Source organism: Panulirus ornatus, chromosome 20 (assembly GCF_036320965.1).
Source record: "Panulirus ornatus isolate Po-2019 chromosome 20, ASM3632096v1, whole genome shotgun sequence".
NCBI classification, from domain to species: domain Eukaryota; kingdom Metazoa; phylum Arthropoda; class Malacostraca; order Decapoda; family Palinuridae; genus Panulirus; species Panulirus ornatus.
In genome coordinates, this window is record NC_092243.1 from 73,755,618 (window position 1) to 73,776,769 (window position 21,152).

Consider the following 21,152-nt stretch of genomic DNA (forward strand, 5'->3'; position numbering starts at 1 on the left):
AGTACTGATGTGGGAGAGGTGTGTCACATGTGGAAAGTGGGAAGTGAGCATGTGAGAAAGGGTAGTGAGTGGTAAGATGACAATATTAAGTTGGTATTGAAAAAGAAAGAGAGGTGTACAGGTTTGAATTACAGGGAAGGAGTGTGAGTGATTGGGAGATGTACAAGAGAAAGCAGCAGAAGGTAAAAAGGAAAATGCAGAGGCTGAAAATGGAAAAGAGGGCAAATGAGAGCTAAGGTAAGTCTGTATCAGAAAACCTCAAGAAAATAAGGAACATCTGTAAGGGGTTAATGGGGATGTGGTAACAAGTAGAGATGGTGAAGGGGAAGTGGAGTGAATATTTTGAAGGATCACTGAATATGGTTGATGTAGAAGTGTTTTTGGTCTGGAATTTATGTGAAATGAGAGATTTGGCAAGTTTCTTGATGAAAATGGAAGAGATGATGAAAGCCTAGTGTGTGATGAAAAGTGACAAGGTCACTAGAGTGGATGGAATTGCAGTTGTATTTCTTAAGAAGTGGTGACTTGTGTTGTTGATGAGGAATTTCACTTTAATGTATGGATCATTGTCAGATGCCTGAGGATTAGCAGAATGCATGTATACAGTGTCATTGCATCTTCAAAGACAAGTAGGTCGAGTGTGTTCAGATTAATTTCACATCATGTCCTGTGTTTGCTTTATCCCTACATCTCACAAACAGGTGTTCACTGTCTACATCATTGATCTCTAAAGTTTTGTGGTTTGGTCATCCTTCTCTTTTTTTCTTCCAAAAGGGCAAATTTAAAGCCTATAACCTTTTCCCATTACTCAGCTTTCTTAATTCTGATACCATCTTTATTGTTCCCCTCCGAAACATCTCTGTTAATTGCTTGTGCTTCTTTAGCCGCAGTGACCACACTTGAGAAGCATATTTTATTTGTTTTGGCATTATGTAGGATATGAACAGCTTGCTAAATATTTCCTTATCCATATATACTTGAAAGGTCTTCTGATATTTGCCAGAAGACAGTTGGCTCCTTGACTGCTCTCCTGATATGGGACTTTGGTGATAGGGATGATGTTGACTCCTGAGTCCTTCTAACGCACACAATCCTGAAACTTAGTCTTGGTGGATAGTATTCATATGAAGGCCTTTGTTTTATCCTCTCTATCTTACATTTGCTTAGGTTAAATTTCATCAACCTTGTATGAGAACTCAACTTTGGAGTTAATATGTGTTAGTTTAGGTCTACTTGTAAGTTGGTGCAATCCTTGTTCCTTTTCACTTCTCACATGACATTTGCATCATCTGCAAATGTATGTAAGCGCATCATTTACATAGATCAAGGTGAGTAATGGTCCAAGAATGGAACTCATTGGCACTCCATGAGTCACCTCAACCCATTTAGACAAGGCTCCTCCAATGTGTGCCCTTTGTCCCATCCAGAGAGAATCTTATGTCCATTAAAGGAGTTTTCCTCTTGATTCTTGCTTGATGAGCTTCCCATGTAGTACAGTATCAGTTGCTGTCTAGGAGTCCAGATACAAACAATCCATCCATGTTCCATTTTGTCCAAGACAGAACTTACTCTTTTATAAAAATCCAAGAGGTTTGTTACCTTTCTTTAAAACCATGCTGTCACTCACAGTGTATTTTCTCCTATGTGTTTTTTATTTCCATTCTTATCTTTTCCGTAACCTTACAGGCCTTACTCTTCAGAGACAGGTCTGTAGTTAAGTGCCTAATCCTAGTTAGTCTCTTTTTCTTAGAGACAGGTATATTGTTTGCCCTTTTCCATCCCTTGGCACTCTGCCTATCTCCAGCAACATCTTGCACAGTATTTCGTGAAGTTTGTCCAGCAAATCTGTGCACATTTTCAGCACGTGGCAAAATTTCATTTTGACCATAAGCCTCATGTGGGTCATGACCCTTATTATTCTATTGATATATTTTCCAGATATCTTATTGTTTTCTAAAATTGCTGAGGTTACAGTGTCTTGCACTTTGAACACTTTTTAAGTATTTATAAAATTTCTCACATATCCTACATCCTCAAAAATTCTTCCATCTGAATCCCTTGCATGATTAACTGACCTTTTAAATGACAGCTGATTCATAATGAGTTTATGGAAAAGTGGTAATAAGAGGAGAATATCTGAGAGATTTGAAGGTGTGCTGAAATGATTTACACTAATGGAGAGAATGAGTGAGAAGGAAAAAAAGGACATATTTGTCAGAAGTGGTGGGAACAAGGAAGAGGAGGAGGAGACCAAATTGCAGATGGAAGGATGGAACGAGAGGTTTTGAGTGTAGGAGAGTGTAAGGCATTCATGGGATAAAGTGAATTAGAGTTATATGATATACAAGAGGCAGTTAGCTGTCAGTGAACTGAACCAGGATATATGAAGTGGTCAGGAGAGCAGGGCAAGTATGCAGTTTGTGTGGGATGAGAGGGTTTGAGAAGTGACAGTTGTTTTCTGATGATACAACACTTGAATGAGAAACTGTAAATACTGGTGACTGAGTTTGTACAAGTGTATCAAAGGAGGAAATTTAGAATAAAGGTTACATGGTTTAACTGGGTTGAGGGATAGGATAGTTAGCATGCAAATTTGAATGGAGAAAACTTGGAGGAATTAAAATGTTTTAGATACCTGGGAGTGAACATGGCACCAGTGGAACTGTAGAAGTGGAAGTGAGTCATAGATGGGTGATGGGTAGAAGGTTCTGGTAGTACTGAAGAATGTGTAGAAAGAGAATGTTATCTGGGAGGGCAAAATTGGGGATGTTTGAAGGAATAGTAGTCCCAACATTATTATACGAATGCAAGGCTTGCGAGGAGGAGGGTGGATATGTTGGAAATGCTTGAGGACAATATGCGGTGTGAGGTGCTTTGATCAGGTAAGTAACAAAAGGGTAAAGGAGATGCTTGGAGAGAATGAGTGAGGAAAGGTTGACAAAGAGGATATACATTTGTCAGAAGAGGAGGGAACAAGAAGGACATGGAGACAAAATTGGAGATGGAAGGATAGAGTGAAAAAGATTTTGAGCAATTAGGGCCTGAACATGGAGTTGGGTGAAAGGCATGCAAGGATTAGAGTAATTTGGAATGTGTGTGGTTTACTGGGGTCGATGTGATGTCAGTGGACAGAACCAGGGTACATGAAACATCCGGGGTAAACCATGGAAAGGTTTCTGGGCCTGGTTGTGGATAGGTAACTATGGTTTTGGTGCCATACACTTGACAGCTAGAGAATGGATGTGAGGGGATGCAGCCTTTGTTTGTTCCTGGTACTGCCTTGCTGATGCATAAAACGGCAATCAAGTGTGAAATATATATTTTTTTCATATTCACTATTTCCTGCATTAGTGAAGTAGCATTAAGAACAGAGGGCAGAGCCTTAGAAGGAATATTCTCACTTGGCCCCCTTATTTGTACCTTCTTTGGGAAAATGTCTGTGTGTGTATATATATGCATATGTTGAGATGTATAGGTATGTACAAGTGTGTGTGTGGACGTGTATGTATATACGTGTATGTGGGTGGGTTGGGCCATTCTCTCATCTGTTTCCTTGTGCTACCTTGCTAACGTGGGAGACCAACAAAGTATAATAAATAATATAAATGTATTTTATATATTTATTCATTTATTATACTTTGACGCTGTCTCCCTCTTTAGCAAGGTAGCGCAAGGAAACAGAAGAAAGAATGGCCCACCCCACCCACATACACCATGTATTTACATAAACACCCACACATGCACATATACATGTATACACATGTACATATTCATACATGCTGCCTTCATCCATTCCTGCCGCCATCCCATGAAAAACAGCACCCTCCTCCACCCCGTGTGTGCGTGCGAGTTAGCGCCAGGAAATGACAAAAAAGGCCACATTCGTTCACGCTCAGTCTCTAGCTGCCAAGTGTACTTCACTGAAACCACAGCTCCCTTTCCACATCCAGGCCCCACAAAACTTTCCATGGTTTACTCCAGAAGCTTCATGTGCCCTGGTTCAATCCAGTGACAGCACAACGACCCTGGTATACCACATCATTCCAATTCACTCTATTCCTTGCACGCCTTTCACCCTTCTGTATGTTCAAGCCCCGATTGCTCAAGATCTTTTTCACTCCATCCTTCCGCCTCCAGTTTGGTCTCCCACTTCTCCTCGTTCCCTCCACCTCTCACACATATATCCTCTTTGCCAATCTTTCCCCTCTCATTCTCTCCATGTGACCATACCATTTCAATACATACGCTTCTGCTCTCTCAACCACACTCTTTTTATTACCACACATCTCTCTTACCCTTTCATTACTTACTTTATCATACCAACAGTGGATGGAATTAAGTACAGTCTCGTTGAAGAACCATCATCAAAGGAGTCCATCATTTCTCTGTTCCTGCTGGTGGTGCAACCTCAACGTTTCAGGAACCCCATAAAAGGGGTCCCGAGTTGTTTGATTACTTGATAGTAATCAATCAGTCAATGTATGGTGATTTATTTTGTTTGCTTCATCTTGATATTTGAATAAGCAAAGTCCTGATAACCAGGACCTTTGTGTTCTGGTATGGAGAGTAAGCTTTACATATGTAGGTAAACTTTAATTGGCATGTCATAGAAGTGTTTGTTTGTAAATGTCCCTAGACCCCTTCCTTAAAGAGTCCTGGTGTTACCTAAGACCTCGGTCCAAGGCTGCACAACTACCAGTAGCAGGGGAACGATAAACTCTTTTAGAATGAAAAGTTTTCCAATGAGACTGCTAACCCTACCTTGCCAAAGGTTACTTTTCACTTTGTAACCTCATGCAGGTGTGGCATCAGATACAGACGAATGATTTATTTCTACCACTGCTCTCAGGTGGAATGATGCAGGATAGGAGGATTTCTAGCCCCCCCCCCCCCCCCCCCCCCCCCCCCCCAAACTTCCACCCCTATTTAATTACTTGTACACTATGCTGGGAAAGCATAAGCAATATTCCTTTTGAATACTTTACAGAGAATATACTGACTTTCTTTGAAAAATATACTGCTTGCTTTGAAAAGTACATTACAGAAATTAAGAATTAGTCTATGAACTAGTTAACCTTCTGTCTTGTAAAGGTTGAGTACTGGAATGTATCAAAATAAGGCGAGTCTCAGGAATAGAATAATTACAAAGTTGTATTATAATGTTTAATCCAACGACAATAACTGTCGTAATATATAAAGTAGCTAGTTTCTGTTACTGAAGTCTTCTTTAAAAGACAAAGAAATATAATCGGATGTTTGTATCTATAAGAGGCTAAGCAGTTTCTTAACCCAGCATTCAAAATTAGCTGATTGCAACTGTTAATTTTGGTACAAAGGAACTGCATAAAGACACAAAAGATGTTTGTACAGCAATTGTAAATTCTTTTCTGGTTATTCATTGGCTACAATTCACCCCAAATAAAAAAAAATCCTACAAAAGCATGGAATTAAATCCTTAGAATTCTATATAATTTTTATCATCCTAGGGTCACAGTCATTTCAGTTTAATTACCAAATTGTCTTACTGTGATCAAATCATTTGAACTTATAAAAAATAATAAAGACCATCTTTAGTTAAACTTCTTAAACCCTAGACGACAAGTTAAAATCTGCCTACCTCCAATATCTGAAGAGGCAACTGTGGATATCTTTGGTTTGCCAGCAGGATTATCTACTGTTTTAAGCCTCATATATCTAGCATTTGATTAATCTAAAAAAAAAATGTGGGGCCAGAGGTTTCCTCAAAATCTTTATAGAAATGATGGGTATATTCTTGGAAATACAGTTAAGAAATAATCAATGTACTTCATCTTCTGAGAGGTGCTTTGGTAAAAATGGGACTCTGAATAAGAATTAGGGGAAACTGATATTATATGTATCTCTGGCCCATGGAATGATAATCAGTAATAGGTAAAGTAGGACGCCCAATAAGCTGTGAACCTCCTTGAAGTTGGCAGATATTCACTGTAAACTAGTGAACATCAACTGTATACATCATGATTTACAATTGTCACCAATACAAATTTAGAGTAAACAAAATTCCTCAAATATCACAACCATACCGTGACTTCTCTCAGAGCATATTAGTATTGGATCAACACTTGAAATGCAGACCAAATTCTTACAGCTGCAATAAGGTACCTCTGAAAGCAAATATATATTGACCAAGTCATTGGTTTTACATCACGTTATCTGATTTAAGCAAGATGAATTTTAAGACTACTCATTGTGGATATTATAATTAACTTTTACCGGTAAAATTGAGAGTAAAACACCTTCACAATCAAGTTCAAAAACCTTATCAGGGACATGCTTCAGTTCTGAGGACCTAGGAACATGTGGTACTTTTGAATTACAAAATCAGATATTTCTTAGTGAATATCTAGGTTGTCTCTTTTACTAAAATATATTAACATAACACAGCCAAGAATTATGTCAACTAAAATGTTGAAAGCAAGTCACTGATGATGTGACTTACATGCAGACAGAACCCTTGAGCAGTGCATGATAATGCCTCATGCCTAGGAGTAGTTGAGCAAAGCACCCTGTAAGGAACTGATGGAAGGTACACAGGACCTCATGGTCAACAAAACCCAGGGAGGGGGTTGGTACATTAAACAGGGGGTCCTCAGGTGGTGCAATCTACCCAGAGGGACAAGATAGATTGCGCACAGCCCTTGCATGGTATACTTGTATGCTGCCAAGAATACAGTCCAGCTGCACATGATCTTCAGAAAGTTTTGCTTAGTGCCAAGCATGTGGGTCCCATAGTCAAGATGCCACAGGAACAGTGCTAAGGAAGGTCTCTCACTGAAAGATCAAAGAACCAAATTATAACATTAGGATTTCATTCATTATGGTGTAAAAACTATTAAATAGTTGCTATATACATAAACCTCTATAATCAGGTGCTTTGTAATTCAGGATATGCCTCATTTAAGCTAATTTGAGAAATGCCAAATCATTTGTTTTTCAATCTGGCATGGGTGCCAAGATATAATTGTATAATTATGAATTATGTATGTGTGGTGAAGCATCACAGCTTACAAGATACTTGGGGTAAGTGGGTGTCACTTCAATGCATTAGTTTGTAGTGGTTTACAAGTTTGTCTTACGAAAGAACCAAGTACTTCTACAACATGTCCCACAGAGTTCCTGAAATCAAGAGGCAATTAAGAGTTCAAGTATTGAAGAGAAGTTGAAAGTTGTTGACAGTATTTAAGTTGGTAGTTCCGTGAGAAAATTGGTTGAGATACCTTTCATGACATCAAAAATGAGAAGTTAAAAGAACAGACTTAAAAACTTAAGAAACCTAAAGAAGTAACAGAAAGAAAATAATAAAACCTACAAATAACAATCAGTTGGAAGATGTAGCAATTAAATGGTATACAGAAGGGAAATCTGCAAGTGTTCCAGGGGTGTTGAAATTCAGTAGCTGAACAATAAGCAGTGCACTTAAGTAAGATTTCATGATGAGTTGCTTCAAAATTACCAGAAACTACTATTAAAATACAAAAAGAGGATTGTGGTGAAATTCTCTGCTGATGTAAGTAGTAAGTGTTTCTACTAGTATTATATTTGTATTTTGCATTCATTACTTGACATGGCTAGAGCCCTTGCTGTCATATTATTGAGGTTTTCTTGTATTACAGCTTCAGTTCATCAGGGAAATGTAGAGGCTAACACTGATTATTATATGAAATTGCAAATGCTTCTATTATTGTCATATTTAAACACTGGTTACAAGTTTTATAACAATATCAGAAAAAGAAGAGGATCAGACATCTGAAATTTTCATCAGGACAGGTTGCAAAAACAAATCAGATTCTTACCACAACCATCAACCAAAGTTCTGTCTTAAGATTGAAAAAAAACTGTTGACAAGACCACACAAAATTGTAGACTACATATAAATCTATACTGTGTATGCTCTTCCTACATTCAAAGCAGGGAGGCACATGCAGAGGTTGGTTTGTCATACCACACAATGCAGGGGCAGACAGTTCATAAAACCAGATATATAGCTGAATGAGGGTTGCCTCAGAAAACTAATTACAGTGAACTCCAGAAGCTTATATGGTTCCATTCGTAGCTACCACATGAATCTACAATTACTTAAACCAATGGGGGAAAACTACTTTACTCTGTAACTCCAAAAATTAAACAACAACACAGACTATAATGTACAGACTACAGAACATTATTCCTGCTTGAAATAAAGCTAACTCAAAGAAGAGAAAACTAAATAAAATCCACACATTTGTTACCTGGGTAAGGTGGTGGTATTGTAAGGCATACTTATTACAACTTAACCTGTTAATTCCAAAATTATTTGTTTCCAGATTAACAAAAAAAAGACAGAGTAAGTGCCACATAATTGAATGTGTTGTTATCTGCAGCCTAAGTTTCCTTAAATGTTTGTTTTGGATCAAAATGGCAGGATTTTTGTCTTGTAATGACAATGCCATAACAAATGTGACTGATGAAGATATTGTGGAAGAGAATGTCATTTTTCCTAATGAGGAATCAAGTTTTAAGTGAAAGTGGAGACAGCTACAATTTGGGATGCATTCACAGGGATACAGCAGGTTGAGCATTTGTAATAAATGCCATGGGAATTGTCTAAAACAGCAAAATACTGATATCAATAATATGATGCATGCTGATATACTACAACTCTTAGGCATGCTAGTGCAGTAATGTATAGAAACATGACATAAAGCAATGTTTCTGTATCTCCCTCTAACCTCTCATAATTTTTGCCTTAATTTTCCTTTTTTGCTTAATATTTTTATGAAATGGTAGATCACTTGCAAAAGGGTGGTTTTGATCAGATTCAAAATGCTACAGAAATCATTATCATGCAACTAAATTCATCAGAACTATGGAGATTTACTGTACCACAAATATAAAGAAGACTACTGAATAGTGTATTGTAAATCCTATATCTAAAGGTCGTACAACTCAGTCATTTACTTACTTTAACACCAAAAATGTCACTCTGAGTATGGGGCCACAAGAGAAAAGAAATGCAACACTTTGGCATCATAGATTAGAACATTTTCTGTTTCTCACTAGTATATGACAAAAAATAGCTTTTCATAATTTTCAAAAAAAGCCTGTTATTTCTACCCAATGACTTGGCTGAAGAATTCATTTAGATTATACTACAAGTGAAAAGATACCTTTGGTGTCATTGTCTGTTTATGAAAGGGGGTAATTCTCATCAAAGAACTTCTCACTCTAGAGGAGTACATCATATACCTCCAAATGAAAATAATGCAGCCTTACAGCTGTAGGAGGTCTTAGAATGGGTCCTGGAATCTCACCACGACTCAAGAAAGGGATCCTGGGGAAATCATACATAAATTTTCACCCTAAAAAGAGCTCAATTGTGAAAAATTTATACAGGGCCATTTTGCAGCTACAAGACCTTAAGGTTGCAACTACAGACAGACAGACCAGTATTTTACGTTATAATCTTGACATGTAAATAAATAGTTGTAGCATTTTACAACCCAGTAACATTCAATTCTTTTTGCCAAGTCTGACAAATTATTGCAGGTGACTAAGGTGAATTACCTTTCTGATTATTGTTAACAGTGTCAGCAAAATAGGAAAACCAAAATGAAGCTGATGCAAGTTTCAGAGATGTAGATATATTAATAAATATGATTGCTGTGCATGCAAGTGCTGCTCATACAGAACCACATATTCCATGCTTTGAAATGAAAAATACTGTGAGTGATAAAATTAATCGAGTACAATTAAAGAACTTTTTTTTCTGGACAAGTCAGACAAAATTTTTATTGAGGGGGGAAAAATCATGGCGTTCAGTTATTTTCTAGTAGAACTAAAGCACTACTGACTTGTGATGTCATATATACATGACCCCAGTATTTATTATGTCCCTGCAAAACCTTGCAGGCTATAATTTTTCATGGTTATCTACTTTCAGTTGTACCTTCAAACATAACCAAATCCTAAACATCTGAATTACAATGATATGACATTTTACAAATCAGACTGTTTCAGAAGTATCAACAACCAAGTGTTCTCGTCAATGTTAGATTCTATAGATATTACTTTAACTCTCAAAAATACTCAATTCAATAAACTTATTAAAGTACCTACGAATGGTATATTTGAAATGAATTGCTGTGGGCCATTTCCAAACGAACTACCACCCATCCTTTATTCTGTGCCCTTCCTCCACCTATCACCACCATCATCAAGTACTGCCACTGAAACTACAGATAAGGTCTGTTATCAAGTCCAACCAATTAAGTCTCTTGCTACAAGAAAGAAAAACGCAGACCATTTTCTTTAAGACAATTTCCCAAGGCTTGAGTGTTTAATATGAAAAATGGTTATAAAAAATCTAGCAAACCATAATCACAGATACAGTAGGTCATAAGTACAATGATATTAAGTAAAGAAAAAAATAACGGTACCTAAATTTTTGTGAAGGGACAAAACAACACTGTGTGCATGTGTACCTTTGTGCCAGAGAGGGAAGCAAGGAACGAGAAGCTTACACCATCGCCCAGTCTGGATATTCTTGTGTCCCTAGAAAGTCAAAAGAGCAGAAGTGGTTAGTCAGCAAGCAGCAGACAGTACATAGGGATGAAGGTATTGACTTTATTACTACTTACTAATACTGTAGGTCAAGGAAAACCAACAGCATGCAAACTCTTTAAAAATTTACAACTAGTATATATGTGTACTGTTTTTGAGTAGTTACGGGGTAGAAATTATCAGTCACAATGAAAGTGTGACAGCATACATTTTGTATACACATCTACATGGTTATAGGCATGCATCATGCAAATATGTAAACATATGCAGATGCATGTGTGTGTATTCATGTATATATGAATAAATCTGCCTATATTCGAGTGCACTTTTATATATGAATGCAAGAAAAAAATATTCATACATGTGCCCATGCTGTAGGTAAGTGTAATTTTCTCTGTATAATAACTACTGTGCTGGCATATAATGTCAAATCTAATTAATGGCATAGTGCTACAACTGGAAATAACATACTTACAATAATGATAAATGAACAGCAACAAACCATAGTTTATGAAGAATGAAAATTCATTTAAGCTAACCTTATTAGATGACCATGATAATAAGCTTATCACTAAATGGCATAACACTATAACATGAAATAGCATACAAAAATAATAAATATACTGTAACAAGATTACAGGATGAAAAGAAAGAAGATTCATGTCAGCTGACCTGATTTGATGATTATAATGATCAGCTTGTGATTCATCTTGCTCTTCATAAATATACTACTCAACATTCAAATCTTAATGCATGGTAATATCAACTGACAAGGAAAAGATGTCCAGAACTACAGAAATCATACATAAACCTAACTGTTCATCTTATCTTAGCAAGGTAGTGTCAAGAACAAATGAACAATGGACTCATTTGCACAGCCACTAATTAGAAGTCGGATAATGTAACAAAATCAGAGCCTTCCATCCAAAGGCAAGCCCTACAGACCACTCTACTTTACCTTTATATACTTATTTGCCCTGGATCAGCTCACTGAACATGTCACACACACTACCACATAAGTTCCTTTCACTCTATCCCACTCATGCCTCTTGCCCTCAGGCATGTTCAGACCTCAATACCCGAAAGCCTCTTTCACTCTATCCTTCCATCTTCTGTTCATTCTCAAAATATGCAAGTGCAGGTCCAAAGTGATGCCAAAATAATGTAGACTGCTTTGTCTAACATTATACAGAATCAAAAACTTCGAAAGAGTAGTGAAGAAAAAACATAGATCAACTGGTTAGTAATAATCTTGTAAATAAAGGCCACCATGGATTTGTACCAGGAAAGAGCATACAGATGCAACAACTAATGCTCTATAATGATACTTGTGAATCTCTGTACAGGAGAAAAGAATGTACACTGTCTTTTTGGATTCAGCAAAAGCATTCAACAAAGTACATTAAAAAGTATTACTAGAAACAGTGGCAAGACAACATTAAAGGAAAATATGTAATGCATTTAAGAGATTTCTTGTTCACCAAAAAAGAGTGGCAGCAAATGAAACCATGTCTGAGGAAGAAAACATGCTTTTGAGTACATCTCGAGAAACAGTCAAAGACTTGATACTTTTTGTAACCATGATTTCTGACTGATAAGGATGAAAGGAAAAGTATAGTGAGGTCCTTTATGGATGAAAAGGGAATATGTACAATGGTGAAGAGGACCAAGAAACACTACAAAGAGAACTACATACTGTCTGTGAATGGGCAAAAAAACTTTATGGCATTCAATGAGAAATTTTGAGCAAATAAGTCATAGAACAGCTAACAGTATAGTCATGCCTTCCAATGACAGGAAAAGAGACATGGAGCAGAGAAAATGTCAGGGACCTGGGATCACTTTGAATGAAAAGCTTGAATCCAAGTATCACACTTATAAGAACACTTTCAAAGTAATGCTTGATAAGCCTCAAACAGATAAATATTTGAGGGGTATCATGGTGGACAAAAAACACTACCCCTACCATTTTGGCAAAATCCTATTGTAATCCTTGATCCCTCCCATTATGACACTCGTTGAAACAGCATATATGATTTGAGAAGTTGTATCTTAGAGAATGTTCAAGAGATGGGGCCCCACAAGTGTACAACTCCCTCCCTGTACAAAACAAATAGGTTATTACCCATAGATTCTTGTAATCTGTCTTACTTTTCAGCCCTACAAGTGTAAAATTCCCTTGCAGTCAGTCTTTGCTCAACCCCTCCATATGTCTAAATCATTTCAACACACCCTAGTCAGTCCTCTTCATCAGACTGCATGTACTGCCACACACATTTTCATGGTCATTCATGTTGCATGATAAAAGCTGCTTCACACCATGTATCATCCAAATATTTCACCACCACATTTCACAGCATATCCACCCTCTTCCTTTGTTTGTGTTCGAGTCCCAAGATTGGGACTTCTGTATCTCAAACATATTTATCTTTCCCTTAACAAATAATGACCTCTCCTTCAACAGGTTCCTTAATGTGCCCAAGACCTTTGCCCTTTCTTCCATATGACTTACTTCAGTCCCTAAGATCCACCAATGGAACCAACCTTGCGAACACAAATGGAGCAAAACCTCAAAAATGCACAAGCCCCATAAAAGGGATCCTTGTGTTACAACAACAATAATAATACTAATGCAATAATAATTGATAAGTGATAATGATAATAATAATCAATAATAATAATAAAAGTAATAATAATAATAAAATGAGGGCAATATCAGAGCTGGCAACCTGAATCCAAAACTACTATACTGGTGAACACTCCATTCGAATGAAGAAATTCATTACATACAGACTTTTTCTGGTTACTGACAATCACAACTTCTAATTACTGAAAACTGCAAAAAAAATTTATGTGAAATTACCACACAGATGTGTACTTAAACACAAACTTCCTATGTCAATCATATGTATCCAACTTTAAACTTCATCAGTGTGAGGGTTCTGATCCCAGGCACTCATCTGGGCAAGAGGGTTTGGGTGGTATGATCACCTGGAGTTATGTATCATGTTTGTTCATGCGTTATTATTAACCCAATAACTACTGACTATGGTTTCCTTTCTCAACCTCAAAAGTTATGTTCTGCAAGTTGCTTACAAAATGTATTTAACCTTTCAATTTCAAAGAAATACCAAAAAAAAGAAAATTTTTTTTTTTTCATCCACTACTTTCACTCTGATGTGTAAAAATTTTGTAAGGCCTAAGTTTCAAATGAACTGCCACTGCACGTGTTTTATTGTTTATTTACCTACATCAAAAAATTCATTTACTGACTGTTATAATCCTTCATCTTATATAATAAATCTTTTCTTGTTAAAGTCAATGTGATTCACTGATCATTTCTTCATAACTGCAAAATCCAAGAAGTTAGACATAGACAGTGAACAGTTCATCTAAAAATGCTGGGAAAGAATAGCCAGAGGTTATACATACGAGAAACCTTTTGGAAAAAATGTAACAAAGTACTTTTACAGTATACGAATAATAGTTTAAAGGAATGAACTGATTTATGAAAGAGTGAATGTGGACAGCAAACATGGGTATAAACAATTGAATGATAATTCTGAAAGTTCAAGAGATTGGGTCCCATAAGTGTAGAATTCCCTCCCGGTACAATACAATTGGGTAATTTCACTCACATTTAGAGTTTTTGTCATCAATCTGTTACATTCCTAGAAGATGAAAGGTGGAAGGATGGAGTAAAGGATGTTTTGTGGTGCAGAGGCCTGAACATCCAGGAGGACGAGATATAAACAATGCATAAAATGAGTTAGAGTGATGAGATATATGGGGAGGCAACATACTGTTAGCAAGCTAAACCAAGGCATATGAGGTAATCAGCTAAATCATGGAATAATCATAATCTGATTTCAGGACATTATTCAAGACAGCTAAAAATAGCTTTTCCTGCAAGCGGTAACCCCACAAGCTGAAAGTCACTTTCAACAAAGCCATGTCATTATTGGCAAATGGAAAAGAGTACAGCATCATCAAAGACCAACCTCCTCCAAAGAAACCCAACTCTGCTTGTGCATGAAGTTCAGCCTTGACACTGCAAGAACCCCATCAAAGGAGTACTTGGGTTGTTACATAACTAACAAAATATGCTGGATATGTGAAAATGAGACTAATGTTTGTTTGCTCTTACAGCTCCCTCACTAAAGTGGGAAGGACCATCAGTTATAAACAAAAAAATGAAAACTATTTTGAAGTGTTAACTTAGAAGCCAGAATAGATTAGGAAAAATCCTTGTAACAGCATAAACAACAAAATGGGGTTTTTCCACTACAAATTGTTTTAAAAAGAAATTTAATATCACAATAATGGGCATTCCATCTCTGTGACTTTGTACTACTAATCCTTTACATGTCTCTAAAACACCATATCAAAAAACATTCTTCTGTGTCTTAATATTCTAGGCAAATGTAATCCAAGGATTAAAAAAAAAAACATACTTTGATTACCCCTCTAGCCAGTACTGTTCTAGTGAAGTCCTATGAGTATTCAAATTCTTCCCATGTTGTAAAGACCTTAAGCAATTTTGGGTAATGAAGCAATTGTCTTCTGCTTGCGTAATAAAAAAAATCAGGAGGCAGAGATGGAAAAGATAGGATGATGATGCCTGAAAGATGTGAAGGAGAAATGGGAAATAGGCCCAGACAAAAAACTGGCACATCTTGCGATTCTAACTTCCATGCCAACATCGTGATTCAGCACTTTCATGAATTCATAGAATTTGTTGAAATGTAAATAGTGGACTTTCATGTAAGCAGCAAACAGTATATGAAGTGACAACAAAGATGCTAGTAAAGTATTTTTGATAGTGTCTCCCATTCCTCTTTCAAATGTTAGCTTCTGTGCAAGCTTAACTAAAACAAAAATCAAGAACAGTGACAGATACTGACTGTGCTAAACTACAATTGGTAACTTCCACTTTCTACATTCTTTACTCTATCAACTATGATTTCAAATATATGTTCAGTATCACACCATCAGTTCAGAATACATTAAATTTGCATGCAAAATCCTACATATTTAATACAGCAAAATTGTTGACAGTTTTATATACAGGGAACTGGGGTATGTGTATGAGCAGTATATCACATGTGTACTGTAAACAGTAAAAAAAGAAAAAATGAGGGATTTTTTCTAATGAAATACATCATAAAATCGAGTCAAATTCTGATATTTTTTAATATAACTGCTGATATACTGGTCTAAATGATGTTTCCTACAGTGACTTATAGCACTACTTGCCTTACTTCTGTTACCTGGGGATATTCTGAAGTTCATCTTTACCTAATTTTATCCCAAGCATATTTTAGTATGTTGAATATTTAACGAGAATAAAGAGAGACCTCTGTCAACTATACAGCCCCAATGTTGTATTCAGGATGAGAATCTGTGATGATAATCTGTGACATGACCAACCAAGAATTCCAGTTTTTCAGCACTGTATTGACCACATATTTGTTATTCATATATGCTATCAATCATGTCATAAATACTCCCAGTCTAATTAATTACTGGTTACTTCATTAGGAATCATTCCCTTACACATTTTATAGGTATGTTAGAGATGACATGAACTGTCACAGCTGTTTTTTTCACATGGATCTGTAAAACACTTGCTGACCCATCTCAAATGCCAAATTCTTCATATCAAGAAACAACACATGATCCTTTCTAAACACTCGACACAGTTTTGGAAAATGATTAGGAATCATTGTAGGTGAAAGTACTTTTGCACTCCAGTATGAGTAGCACATTACACTTCACAAAAGCAACAATGCAGAACAGTTTTCTTGTTGTCTACATACTGGAAGCATAAACACGTAAAGTATGTGATAAGACAAGCACTTTTGAGAATAGCCATGATTATTATAGCAGAATTACTATGATAAGCATCTTGTGTATTCAGCTCCGTGGTGCAGTAAAGTTTAATGCAATTAACGGCTGTTCCAGCGCATCATGGCAATAACTGAGAAATTTACCATATCAAAATATTTACCTCTACTTCTTTAATGGCAAGATTGAATAACTACTGTGGACAACCCAAGGGTGCAGTCCCTCATATAAAGAAGCTACAATAAATCTTTATAGATCACAGAAAATTTAAAATGTTAAACATTATAGTAAGAGTTGATTCATAACCAGCAACCACTGCTGTAAGAATCCAAGTTCATAAGTGTTTACTGTGTTATACTTCAACATAAAACCCTAATAAGGGAAAAAAAGTTGAGCCTAATTCTCCATAGTTTGCATAGAAAAATAATAGTTTTGATAGAAATGAAACTACAAAATATCCCCAGAACAATGGCAAGGGAAAAAGCAGACTGGAGCCAACCCAAGCATGCAGCTCTGGCTTACGTGGAGATTGGAAGTTTTGGTGCCTAACTTGGATATGAATGTCTTGCAATTCTCCTGAGAAATGAAAGTAAGAAAATAAAATCTTCAGACATGAAATAGAAACCTAAAGCAACAGCAAGACATTACTTATGCCATGAACATTTATATCTTTTCTGCTACTCCACTTCTAAAGTAACATGGAAATCTTCAATCATGACATAATGTATAAACTTTTCTGACATATATTATATTGCTATTGAACACTTGTGTGATGTAACTACATTTATTGATAACCAAGAAAGATGCTGAAATTTTCAAATGATGCACTGGACTATGTCAACTAAAAATTTGCCATAATGAGCAAGTACAGAGACATAAATGATGTCAGACAAGCCCAGGAGATACTGTATACTCTTAACTATTTATCTATACATGTTTCTGTTTACATAGCACGGCAAGTCATGCAGACCCTCCTCACACTAAACTATATCTAAGGATTCCACTATTAGGATACCTATGCCAAAGGTGTATCTCCCATTCTGTCCTATCTTATCTTTAGCATGCTCGCATACCTATTTCCACTGAGTTCACTCAAATTATCAACTTAATAAACCTCTCCACATTCTTTTTCTCTATATCTATACCTATATGGTGCTCAGTCATTTAACCTTCCTCATTATGGTCCATAACTTTTCATTACTTCATCCTTTCCTCTATCAAGCATAACTATGTAATACCAAAACTTCCTCTAAATTCCCCATTCTTCCTTGTCCACAATCAAAACTGAAACATCCACTTCTATGCTACTGCTACATATCTGTATTTGGGAATAAAACTTTAATACAAAATAACCTAAATACTATTCTAAAAAATCTAGAACATGTGTGATATCAAAGGAAACAATGAATGTGTCTGAAATCAATACTATGTAGTATTTCTGAAAGCCAACCTGGTTCAGAATTAGCCAAAGTTTATATAAGCACAACAATATATATCAGTCTTGCTTTTGCTTTAAATATTGTAGAAGTTAGACATGCTAAGTTAATGTGTGATTTTCTTTTCATTTTGCCAGTATTGAATCTTCCAAAAAATATTGAATAGCAGCAATACTTTCGATATAAAAATGAAATATATTTTCTCATTTCCTTGAATAAGAAACAGACAAAAACCACCTGAACATTTTTATAAGTCTAGCTCAAAACCAATAACAAACCAGATAAATATATTGAATATCTTGTCAGTTCCAGCAAAAATATTTACATAACCATGACCCCATGTCTTATTTCACATGCATCCCAAAGCTTATGCTATAGTAAATGCTCAAAAGGTTTCATATAAAAAAAAATTTTTTGCACATGGACAATAATTATCTGCATTATGACATAAGAAAATCAAAGGAAATGGAAGAGATAATGCTGTTGAATCTACGCAACTGGCAGGACCTTTCTGTTGAGTCAAGGCAACTGAACCAAAACATGGAAAGTTCATCTATTCAAAGTATCAAGTTATCTATCAGATCATCATTCCACTCAGTCTCACCATCACTGAAATTACACAGAACTCATGGTAACACCAGTGGCGGACACTTGAGTAATGATCACAGAAAAACTAGACACAAGCTATTGCCAAATGAAAAAGTAGCCTCCCCACATAAAATCATAAACAGCACTTGAAGGTCATACGATTAGAGAAAATGAGACAACTCTCCCGAGGACAGCACACACACACACACACACACACACACACACACACACACACACACACACACACACACAGGCAGGAATGGATGAAGACAAGTATGAATATGTATATATGTATATATGTCTCTGTGTGTATGGTGTATGTATATTTTGATATGTATATGTACATATATGGGTGTTTATGTATGTATATATATATGTGTGTGTGTGTGTGTGTGTGTGTGTGTGTGTGTGTACATGAGTGGATGGGCCATTCTTCGTCTGTTTCCTGGTGCTACCTTGCTGACATGGGAAACAGCGATTATGTATAATGAAAAAAAAAATATTCATTTCATTTATTTATTATACTTGATCACAGTTTCCTGCTTCAGCGGGGTAGCACAAGAAAACAGAAGAAGAAAGACTCATCCACTCATATACGCATATATACATACATGCCCATACACATACTTATACATACATATACATATCAACATATACATACACATACACTGCCATACACATATATACACATGTACATATTCACACTCGCTTGCCTTTATCCATTCCTGGTGCCACCCCATCCCACAAGAAACAGCAGTGTCATCCCCTGCATCAGCAAGGTATCACCAGGAAAACAAACAGAAAAAGGACAAATTAATTCACACTTAGGCTCTTGCTGTCATGTGTAATGCACCAAATCCACAACTCCCTTTCCACATCCAGGCCCCATGGTTTACCCCAGATGTTTCACATGCCCTGGTTCAGTCCACTGACAGCACGGTGACCCCGGTATACCACATCGTTCTAATTCATTTTATTCCTTGCACGCCTCTCACCCTCCTGCATGTTCAGGCCCCGATCACTCAAAATCTTTTTTGCCCCATCCTTCCACCTCCAGTTTGGTCTCCTGCTTTGATTTTTTTCTTTTTAATATCCAGTTGCCTTTCCCATTTTAATGTGGGAGCAACGGGAACCAATGAATGTTGTGATCTGATTAAATTATGTAATTTAAAAGCTCTCATTAAAACATGCTGGAGTTCAACTTATACTAAAATAAGTCAGATACAATGAAACTACTATAAGTCAGAAATACACTTCTCTTACAGGAACACCAACAAACCTTAAATCAAAAGCCATGTAAATTCTTTACACCAGCATTAGAGGACTTCAAATTAAGATGCAACAAATCATTAACAAATATGCCAGTTTACAAAACTAAAAGACAAACACTATTACTTTAGCTTCCATGACACAAGTCTACATACAAGATAAAATGCAAAGTACTGATAAGGACTACTAATAAGTGACAATGGGTAACCATGCAAATACTTGTATATTCTTGCAAAAGGCACCTTAATCAACAGGTCTCCAAATGTCTATATCTACAATCATAGTTCACACACAATAAGACAGAGGACATAAAATACATCAGATGAATTTCATGCAGCTTCAGAGTACATTATGAAACAAGTTAGCTTTCCTTTCAAGATCTTTATCTTCACACATGACTTATATGAAAGTATTGAACTAATCACCCCAAGGAAACAAACAACTATTCCTGTAGTTGATCTTCAGCCCAGAGCTGACAACAGTGGTCATCAAATTATTTTTGAACAAGTGCTCTGAGACTTGCAGAGTCTAATCACTTTTCAAGGTGACTTTTGAGTTTTGAAACTTTTTTAATGAACATAAAGGAAGAGGTCTAACCACCCTGAAACAACAGACCCTGGGTGACTTAACTACCAATACATTATATATCCCAGGTATCTAAACAAACAGTTATATAGTATTCCAAAATGCAAGATCAGTGTAACCTCACTTGGGAAACAGGTACCTCTTGGTCATTTTATTTATTTTCATGGGCCTTAACCGGCAGGCTGGAACAGCAGTTACTTCAAGAGGCTAGTTAAGCTTTCCATGTTTGAATTTAGGTGCCTTGATTAGACAGAACTATAAAGCATGGATCCTTTAAGTGGTTTAAAGTGCTATTATTGTACTTCCATTATTCATATATTTAGTGGAAAATTCAATAATACATAAATTTGGAAAGAAATACTACAACAAGATGCAAGAAACTTTTTGCAAGAGTATATTTCAAATAATGCAAATGAAAAGTAATCTTACCTCATTATTCCTCAGTTTCAAAGAGCAACTACTTGATGAATTTACTCAAGCATTAAAAAAAAAAAATACTTATTTCTGATTAGTAAATTGAATAAAAAAAAAATCACTGAAAATCAGTATATGAAAAAAAACAAAAAAACAGCCAACTTGTTTTAGGGAAAAAATCATTAAATACAGATTTATCATTAGATTATTCTACATATAGGAACATAAGCAGTAAAAATCATAGTTACTTGTATCATAACATACCATGGGCAAAAATCACAGCCATATTTCTAATTTCTGGTACAAATCCCTAACAAATATACATGTTCAAGTTTCTCTGCCTAATATATTTGTAAATAATTCAACAAATTTAGCCTTCAGAAATATACTTGATTATGGCCTTCATTAATGTGCAAAACTTACATATTTCAAGCA

General features: G+C 36.1%; 1 protein-coding gene across 24 annotated transcripts in view; it reads right to left on the reverse strand.

Moving 5' to 3' along the window:
• Window positions 1-5,149: 5,149 nt before the first annotated feature.
• LOC139756140 (uncharacterized) overlaps window positions 5,150-21,152 on the reverse strand; it is a 280,133-nt gene continuing 264,130 nt past the window's right edge. For 6 of the 24 annotated variants that reach the window (XR_011714271.1, XM_071675269.1, XM_071675263.1 and 3 more), the window contains one exon: window positions 5,150-6,810. Coding sequence is in view for 12 of the 24 variants with exons in the window: in XM_071675269.1 (XP_071531370.1) it covers window positions 6,794-6,810 (17 nt within the window). In the remaining 12 variants the exon portion in view is untranslated. Of the gene's footprint in view, window positions 6,811-10,134; window positions 10,251-10,499; window positions 10,570-16,947; window positions 17,002-21,152 lie in introns of those variants that run through there. The other 18 variants (XR_011714269.1, XR_011714267.1, XR_011714273.1 and 15 more) reach the window with 6 other exon arrangements.